Genomic DNA, 9,916 nt, shown 5'->3' on the forward strand with positions numbered 1-9,916 from the left:
TCTTGTCCCCCAGATGATCCTGATGGCAGTGACGATGATGCTGAAGGCAATGCCGAGGACAAGGGCAAAGGACAAGGCGATGGCCATGGCCGGGACAAGGAGAAGGCACAAGACAAGGACGATGGCGGAGATAAGGAGAAGGCACAAGTAGATGAGGGTGACAAAGACATGGGTGCAACCTGTGCCCCTCCTCCAAATAGTCCGCCTCGGAGCCCAAGAAGACAAGAAGAAGGAGGCACGGAGGAGGCAACAAGGACTAAGACACCACCGCCAACATCTACTCCTACGCTTGAAGCTCCTCCTCCACCGAGCAAGAATGCAGGCAGGACCGCCACAGTGCTCCCGTACACTACTACGTCTGAAAGGTATGAGACAAACAAACATAATATTCTCGTAACCTTTGTAACACATAAAATGGTAATAACACTTGTAAGTATGTTTTGCCAGGCCTACAAATACTCTCCAGATCAATCTATTTCCCGAGGCGGAAGACTGTCCTGGCCACTATGAGCTTGGAAAGTTCATGCTACCTAAGGCCCAGCTCATCGACGATGAAAAGTGGGATACAAGGAAGTTCCACCTGTGGTATATGGAAGCGGCAAAAGCTGGGATGACAGGTTTCACCGTCAAGATTCCCTCGGAGTTGTTCCACTTGCCCGGGGCAGATATTCAGCTGCCTGTGGACTTCCAGGACATGTACAATCTATTGCGGGAAGAAGACCTTGACATCGTCCAAATCACCTTATTCTCTCTGTAAGTGACGATTGCGACCTTCATAGACCAATCTCTACATTTGTATTGGAGAACTATATGATTTTTAGGACACGATGACTTGTCTGTGCAGGTTGACGGTCACTATTACCAACAAAAGGCACCATCCTATCCTATACCTCTCTCCAATGCATATTGCTGAGAGAGTGATCAAGGGTTTCCAGATAACGGACCCAGACTTGACCGTGCGGCAGAGGGAAAAGAAGTACGAAGAAAACATGAAAGAGGAGAAGAAGAAATTGTCAAGGTATATCTTTGAGGTAATGAAGAAGCTCAACCCGGATGGGCCGCATTGTATTATGGCTGCCTACCACTTTGGGTAAGTCGAAACATCCATGTAGAGCAAAAGTGGCTAGGGTCATGCCTTCTCGTTGACATAACCTATACTTGTTTCAATGGTGTAGAAATGACCTAACCGGCGGCCACTGGGTTGCCTTCCTCGTATATCCTCAAGATGGCCGGGCTGTTATATTTGACTCGTTACAGGTACCGAACAAAAAGGGGTACAAGGCCTTCGAAGACTGCTTGAAAAAGTAAGCCACCGAGCTTCTTGATCCTATACGGTTATCATATTCAAATTGACGCTAACACTAATACACTTCGTGCAGCGCTTATAGTGCATATCTCAAGGATCCGCAATGCTGGGATCGAAGAACGGAGAAATTCAAAAAGAGGCATAAGCACCACCTCAAAATCCGACGCGATTTCCCAGTAAGTATATTTCAAAGGTAGTTCAATTATGCTTTTGGTATATATGTACTCTAATGCTTTTGTATCGATCGTGCAGTGCGCCAAACAACCCTTGGGATCAAAGGCATGTGGCTTGTACACCTGCGAGAACCTAAGGGAAAGCAAGGAGTACACCAACAGCTGGAAGAAGCTCAAAGAAGCAGTGAAGAATCGTGGAGAGACGATGAAGAATGAACGCCAAGCTTTTAAGCAAATCAAGGCGGACATCTGTAAGTTCATCCTAGAGAAATGCGTGCTCGAAGGCGAACCATTCTTCGACAATGAAGGTGAATTGGCAGTTCGACCTGAGTTCGAGAAGCTTAGGAGATGGGACACCATGCTACGGCCGACGGATTACACCCACGCAGTAGAATTGTGATGTGTAGCGGATTCGTGGGTTTCATATGTGTATATGTGGATGATGAGAACAACTAAGTGGATTTATATATTATGTTGTGTCTTCTGTATTGAACTTTCAGGCATATGTGTGTCTATATATATATATATATCTTCTGTTTCTGAAATGAAATCTACTTTCTGGAATTTGTAAATTGTTTAAATTATATGCAACAATGGTTCTGCAATGTGTTTTTTTTATTTAAAAACACTTAACCGTGGCGGGCAACATAAACTGACCGCTACGGTTAATGGAAGTATCCGTAGCGGGCAACATAAAACGCCCGCTACGGTTAATCGATTTGGTTTTTCTTTGATCCTACATGAGACTAGGATATGCTTTTTCTTCCAATTCTTTTTTTATTTATGTTTTCCACTTCAATTCTACATGAGACTAGGAGATGATGTGGATGGAAGACTCCACCTAGGACTACAAGACATTTTAAAAACAATTATAACCGATTTATATTTTATGACAATTAACTATTGTCACAATCCATGGTCACAAATCTCAGACAGACAGATATTATGACAAAGACATAGTTTGGTCATAAACAGTTGTCATCCTGAGAACAGTCGTCATAAACAAACTCTGCTTATGACAAACAGGTGCTCTGTCATCTGGTAATCGTCACAGAAGCCCAGGATTCTTGTAGTGCGTAGCGGGCGACGTAAAGAGCCCGCTACGGTAAATTGGTTAATCGATTAACCGTAGCGGTCCTTTTACGTTGCCCGCTACGGTTAATCGATTAACCGCAGCGGTCAGCGTCGCCCGCCACGGAAGTGGCCACGATTTACCGTGGCCTTATGGCCGCGGCGGACGCGTTTGCCCGCTACGGAAAAGGGAAAATGGCCGCCACGGTTATTCTTTCTGCAGTAGTGTAAGGAAACATGATGTCACTCATGCGCTATGTTTCTATCGGCTATTTTAGCTGATAGCTTGAGCTTTCACGTGTATGGCATGCGTTCACAATTCTACTAAAGCATAAGTGGATTTATAGACCGTTAAACATGTAGTTTGTAGTTCTACTATCAATGCTGCATCGATTTGGTTGACCTGTTGACAGTGCCGTAAATTGGGTTTGGTTGGTTTGTAGATTTATTTATGCTCAATGGTTGAATGTTTGCATGCTATACGACATAAATTATTGAATCAGCCATCTGGCCGATTGTTTATGCTTTCCTTCTCATAGTAGTAGAATTTTTAACGTCTATGGTGAATTATTTTCATCACTCATCATTTTGGTTCTGTGACGAATTTATGACAAAAACCGAGTCGTCGCTAAAATCTGGTCATATTTTCACTTCTATGACGATTTATAAATCGTCATAGAAGTGAAGCCTCTTCTGTGACAGAAATAGATCGTCATAGAATTGCTTTGGAATACCGTTAATATGTGCCACAATGGTGCTACCGGCGTATGCCATGTTGGCTTTCCATACATACCTGCTATAGTTGACTGTATGGGAGATGGTTCAGGTACGTGACATCTTTTTATTGCACAACATGGCCATCTCTGGTTCTTGCACATTTCAGATTCTTACTAGACCACATATTGGGTTCCTGCCATTCCACATGTCAGTTTTCTATGGCCACACGTGTCGTGCTAGGGTTAAGTTCTTACTAGAGCACATATCGGGTTCCTGTCATTCCACATGGGGGATGCACCCGTGGCTAAGCAGGATGACAAGGGAAATATAAAAGTGAAAAAGATTCAAATAGAGTCCGAACCAAGAAATACCAACTTAACAAAGCACATGCCCCTAATGAATACAACATATATACATCGTTCCCATATTTATTATAATTTTGTTATATTATTATTTATATAAAAAATCAAAGCACCTTATACAAATATAATTAAATTAAAGCCATCTCAAAAATTGAAATTTAAAGCATTTCACACTATTTAATATGACACTTTAACTGGTAATTTTTAAAAATATAACAATTTAAGCACAAAAAATTATATATTATAAAAGTAATTTCTATAAATAATATGGTAACATCAACCATATGTTACATTGTAATCCAAGTCAAAAAAGAGCTTCGCCGAATAGAAAGTTAACAAGCCCTATATTTGAATCGTGCACATGCATGAGCAGCATAACATGTAAAATTCATATGAGGGGGTGCACTCCTACGAAACAATACATTTATTGATTTATAGAATTAAGAAACTATGGATTGTTTGGCAAAACTCTCATAGCAGCTTCTATGCTAAATTCAGGAGAAGCCTTGCCAAATAATTTCTTAATGACTAATGAGCGATTTCTCAATGAGCAATGATTATATGACAATGTGTGAGTGATTATCTGAAATGAAATAGCTAGGGGCCAAGAGCAAAAAGAAAAAAAAAACTTATGTTGATTCACTCCAGAGAAATAAACATTTTCTATTAGAGAATCAGGTCCAAAAAATGTGAAGCAGAAGAAGCTCTCCTCATCAGGCTCAACTTTTTCCCATAAACAAACCCAAACAAAACGAAAGGGTGGTGTTCGGATGAATGGTTGGTTCCTAAAGGCAAAATATGTAGTGAAAACCACATCTTCAGTGTAATCCATGAAAACCCCATTAAAATCATAATTAGGAGTTTTCAAAAAATTTAAAACTTTGCACACTGATAGTGCATCTATAGATACACATTGTCACAAAATTTGGGATTCAAAATCATTTTATGCAAATTCATATAAAAATAACAAATTTCACTTGCATATGCACTAGAGGACAAAACTTCTAGAATTTTGTTCTCTAGTGCATATGCAAGTGAAATTTGTTATTTTCATATGAATTTGTATAAAACGAGTTTGAGAAGTTTTGTCCTCTAGTGGATATGCAAGTAAAATTTGTTATTTTCATATGAATTTGTATAAAATGAGTTTGAATCCCAAATTTTGTGACAATGTGTATTTATAGATGCACTATCAATGTGCAAAATTTCAATTTTTTTTGAAAACTCCTAAGTATGATTTTACATATGGTTTTTACGATTGCACTGAGTGTATGGTTTGTATTGAATATTTTAGCATTCTTAAATGCCATTTTAAAACGATGAAACCTAGGAGTAATACGTAATTGTAATCCAAACATTTTGGAAAACAAAACCCACACCATCGTATATTTCCAAATGGGGTAAACGTGCAATTTTGTGTGCTGAACCTGAAAATGGTGGCTGCTCCTGACGTCGTGGGCAACCTCTCGTTTTATCTCTCTCGGCTCTGCTGACAGGAAGCACTCGAGTATGCATTCCCCCACCCAAAAATAGAAGCCAAGGTTGGATGCGGAGGATCAAGACAGCAACAATGGCAAAGAAATTACTCTTTTTTGCTTTCCCATCCCTGTCCCGTATCATGCTCCTGCGGGCGCTCCTAGATTGGTGGCGGCCCAATTATTATTTTCCGGGGAAATTGGTTCGCGGCCGCCAAGTTTCGCAGGTTTTTCCTCTATTTCTCCTCGAATTTCTTTCCCGATGGATGAAATCTGATTTGGTTTTTGGAATCTATTCTGATCGGTATTATTATCATCTCCATGTCTCTTCTTCTTGCGTTTGTGGCGGATTTGTCGTCCGACATGCAGAGGCATCCAGATCCAGCCACAAGGACCAATCTTGTGTCACAGAACTGTATCACAATTTCAATTTTGGGCCAACATTTGGGTCTAATAAACATTGATTAACGTCCAACTCGAGGTGACAAGTACCTGCAGGGGAGGAATCTATTAGCCTCTGTGCAATCCTTGAGGCAGCTGTCGTGATCCCTATTAGGGGAGGTAGCAATGGCTAGTTAATTTGGTTATCGATTGAGCTGTGCAAGCAAGCAAATACTATAGGATTATTGCAAGATGAGGTGGCCGAGGAGCAAATTCAGATGGCTCCTCAGCGCATGCCTCATTTGTCTTCTGCTGCAGCTCGTTGGTGCGATCAGGACAAGCTTGTTCTGGCCACCAGCTTGCCTGCCGTCTCCTGCAATCCCAATAGAAGAAGATGAACCGGTAAGGACCAAGTTAATGATGCTTTGCATTCATGTAGCAACTATGTGTTATGTCCTTGTAATGTTGTATGTATGCCGAGCTCTGCACTTGGTAGGCTGTTTCCCTTAGGTAAATTGTGCAGGGATGCAGAATAGGAAATTATGCAACACCAGTACACACAGGTCATGGAAATAAGAATTGCGCAGTCTAAATCGAAGTAGTAATTCAGCGTCTATCTGTCACTTAGAGTAGACACTTTCCTTGAAATACTTCTGTGATTATATTTATTCTTTTAATAGAAGCGAAACACCTGCTTTCTACTAACTGATGCCTACGTCTCCATCACACATTTAGAAGCTAAAATTCTATGTCACTTTCTTGCTAACCGTTATTTCTCATACATTGCTTACACACAGGTGGAACAACTTTGGCGCAGTTGTGCTCTAGACTTGAGAATTCCTCAAGATGTTAGAAACAAGTCCCATTATAGCCTTCTATTCAACACCATCAGCAACTCATATAGAAAAAATGATAAGAAGTCCTCTCCTCAAAAGATCAGTATTGGGGAAGCAATCACTGCAACCTTATCACCTGCAGAAGTTGCCAATACTTTTCTGGACTGCTTAAACAAGCATAATTTCCCTTTCTCCGATCATGGGCTGCAGAAGCAGCAGGAGGAAACCAGAAGTTTGCTTCCCAACACTAGCAGCGTCAACCTGCCTTTTGCAATGAAAAGAAGACGTCTACTTGAAGAAGATTCAGCCATTGCTCCACCCCAACCTAAAGCGAAACGGGCAATAAGAAATGTTTTGTCTTCTGAACCAGAGGCTCACCCGCTAGTTGCTACTGTGAAAAAGTCTGGTAAAACAGAGCCCAAACACAAGAGCAAGGACAACAGTGGCACTATCATCGCTGGTTTGTCAGTGGCTTGTGTAGCGTTGGTGGCTCTTATAGGTCTGTGCTGCTGTGCTTGTCGTGGTAGTGAAGATCCAGAATCGTCATACGATGACAAACCGCTGCTGAGTTTGAATATGAGTGATTTATCAGGTGCTACAAAAGAAAACAAAGCTGCTTTTGTGTTTTTTTTTCAGTTCATCAAATTTCTCTCTTGCATGGATGCTTTCATACACAAAAAGATAGAGAAAGGAGTGCTTACTCAGCTTTACCTGTCAATTCATGCCTTATTTCTTATTGCAACAGGGTCTTCGCGTAAATCATGCTCTACCCCAATTGATGTCAACAGGTTGGGGGCATTGTCAATCAATTCATCAGAGACCAATTCATCAGAGCCCCAGCGTAAAGAATTTAAAATGCCTCCTATAAAGGCAGCAGTTAGAGAAATGTCAATGAAGTCAGAGTTTGAGCGACGCAGCAATGTGCAGGCGATGAAGCTAAGCTCTCATGAAATAACCACCATTGCTGGACGTCCGGCAGCCTTTACTAATTCTCAGGATGTGAAACCTGCTGCTGTTCCTTCTAGTAATGCCAGCGAAAGCGCTGGTGAACCTGCAGCTGGTCCAGCACCACCACCACCACCACCACCTCCAGGTCCTCCTCTCCCAAAGCCTCCTGCACCGCCATCTGCACCAGCACCACCTGCACCAGCACCATCTGCGCCAGCACCATCTGCACCAGCACCACCAGCACCACCTCCTCCAAAGATGCCTACAGCTGCTGGTTCGAGCAATCCACCTCCACCAGGACCACCACCGCCTCCTGCTCCAAGCCCTGCAGCCGGACCAGGACCTCCACCACCGCCAAGTAGAGCTGGACCCGGACCTCCACCACCGCCAGGTAGAGCTGGAGCTGGACCGCCACCACCAGCAATGCCTGGTGGTCCAAAAGCGCGTGGGCCGCCACCGTTGAAGAAGGCAGGGAATGTTGCAGGTCCTCCCGTAGACAATAAAACAAAGCTGAAGCCATTCTTCTGGGATAAAGTTACTGCAAATCCAGATCAAGCAATGGTGTGGGATCAAATTAAAGCAGGATCCTTCCAGTAAGCCTTTTTCCCCTTCTTTTGCAAAGAGTTTCATCCTTCCAGTGAGCTTGCCAATCTCCCTGAACATAGTTAGCTATGACATGATTATTGTTGCTGTATTTGTATTGTACACATCTCTTAATTGGTTGCTTGCTACTAACCAAAGATTGGTAACACATCAGGTGAATCAGTGATGTTAACTCTTCCACTTACCAATTGATTGATAGGTTTAATGAGGCGGAGATCGAGAGCCTTTTTGGTTGTCACGCTATTGACAAGAAAAATGCTGACGGCAAAAAGGATTTAGCAGCAAAGGATACCCCTCAATTAGTAAGGATACTCGACGCTAAAAAGGCACAGAACTTAGCAATATCACTGAAGGCATTGAGTGTTTCAGCTGAAGAAGTACGTAATGCAGTTATGGAAGGTAAAACCAAACATCGTTTGGGCTTCTTCTGTGTTATATATTCAGCAGAAACTATGTACCTTAAATTAATGGGTAAATATAAATTGATGCAGGGCATGAACTCCCCATTGATCTGATACAAACCTTGATAAGGTGGACTCCAACCAGCGATGAGGAGCTAAGGCTTCGGCTGTACACTGGAGAGCTCACTCAACTGGGTCCTGCGGAACAATTCTTGAGGACCATCATTGACATACCTTACCTCTACCAGCGCCTGGATGTGTTGCTTTTCATGACCACTTTACCGGAAGAAGCTGCAAATGCAGAACAGTCATTTAAAACGCTGGAGGTATTGTGGCTTCATAGTAGTAGTAGTACTTATTAAACCATTACATTAAGAACATCATGTAGTTCTAGAGAATGAACAAAAGGTCTTTCTGATAACAATGGAAAAAAATGCTGACAGTTTTATTGGATTGTACTTTTTTTGGTCGAATAAAGGTGGCCTGCCATGAGCTTCGGAACAGCCGTCTATTCAAGAAGCTGCTAGAGGCTGTACTCAAGACTGGCAACAGAATGAATGATGGCACCTTTCGAGGCGGGGCCCAGGCATTCAAGCTGGACACCCTCCTGAAGCTCTCAGACGTGAAGGGGGTCGATGGCAAGACGACACTGCTTCACTTTGTTGTCCAGGAGATCATTCGCTCAGAGGGCGTGCGTGCCGTGCGGGCTGCCAAAGAGCAGAGCAACAGCAGCATGTCCAGCGTGATTTCTGATGACCTCACTGAGGACGTCAGCGACGACACAGAGCACTACAAGCAGCTAGGCCTGGGTGTCGTTTCCAGCCTGGGAGATGACCTACAAAATGTGCGGAAGGCAGCAATCCTGGACGCTGATGCGCTGACCATCTCGGTGGCCAGCCTGGGGCACAAGTTGGTGAAGGCAAATGAGTTCTTGAACACGGGCATGAAGAGCTTAGACGAGGACAGTGGGTTCCATCGCAAGCTTGCCCAGTTCATTGAGCAGTCTCAGGTGCGTGTGACCCAGCTTCTGGAGGAGGAAAAGAAGCTACGGGCGCTGGTACGCACTACTGTGGACTACTTCCACGGGAGCACAGGGAAAGATGAGGGCCTGCGGTTGTTTGTCATCGTCCGCGACTTCCTGGGAATCCTGGACAAGGTTTGCAGAGAGGTGAAAGAGGCAGCTGCCAAGGCTGCTGCTAATAACAAGAAACCTTCAGCAGCAGGATCAGGATCAAGAGGAAGGCAACCGTCGCAGTCGTCTTCGTCTTTCCGCGATCCTCGACAGCAACTGATGCCCGCAATTAAAGATCGGAGGAGTGCTGCGGCACGCAGCTCTAGTTCCTCTTCTGATTCTGACTGATGACTGACAGCTAAGGATTTGTGCAGACCACACCGGATTGATGGGATGATATGGGAGCACAGCAGGTAGAAGAGTTAGCGGCTATCTAGTTATGAATTGACTCGCTTACAGCAGAATGAAAAGAGTTAGGGACACTATGTCCTGGTAGGTTAATTTAGTACACACATGATCTCAGGCTCTCAGCTTTCGCCTCAGTAAATATTTTTTTATGCAATTATACATCCTAGATATATGTACAAAGATCGTTCAAGAATAAATGTTATATATCTCTTCTTATTCTGTT

The 9,916-nt window shown here is 43.2% G+C and overlaps 1 protein-coding gene across 1 annotated transcript; it reads left to right on the forward strand.

Moving 5' to 3' along the window:
* On the forward strand, positions 5,075–9,916 carry LOC8056943 (formin-like protein 18). Its single transcript, XM_021462239.1, has 7 exons — positions 5,075–5,331; positions 5,474–5,887; positions 6,283–6,913; positions 7,067–7,862; positions 8,072–8,271; positions 8,364–8,599; positions 8,752–9,916. The coding sequence occupies exons 2-7, from the start codon at positions 5,738–5,740 to the stop codon at positions 9,631–9,633; spliced, it is 2,895 nt and encodes a 964-aa protein (XP_021317914.1). The 5' UTR covers positions 5,075–5,331; positions 5,474–5,737; the 3' UTR covers positions 9,634–9,916.

Source organism: Sorghum bicolor, chromosome 6 (assembly GCF_000003195.3).
Source record: "Sorghum bicolor cultivar BTx623 chromosome 6, Sorghum_bicolor_NCBIv3, whole genome shotgun sequence".
In the NCBI taxonomy this organism is placed as follows: Eukaryota; Viridiplantae; Streptophyta; class Magnoliopsida; order Poales; family Poaceae; genus Sorghum; species Sorghum bicolor.

Excerpts from the sequence above, each read along its gene's own strand:
- LOC8056943 (XM_021462239.1), top strand. The coding sequence starts at position 5,738 with ATGAGGTGGCCGAGGAGCAAATTCAGATGGCTCCTCAGCGCATGCCTC. Across the intron at positions 7,863-8,071 it reads ATTAAAGCAGGATCCTTCCA|GTTTAATGAGGCGGAGATCG; the intron begins GTAAGCCTTTTT and ends ATTGATTGATAG. Across the intron at positions 8,600-8,751 it reads AGTCATTTAAAACGCTGGAG|GTGGCCTGCCATGAGCTTCG; the intron begins GTATTGTGGCTT and ends GGTCGAATAAAG.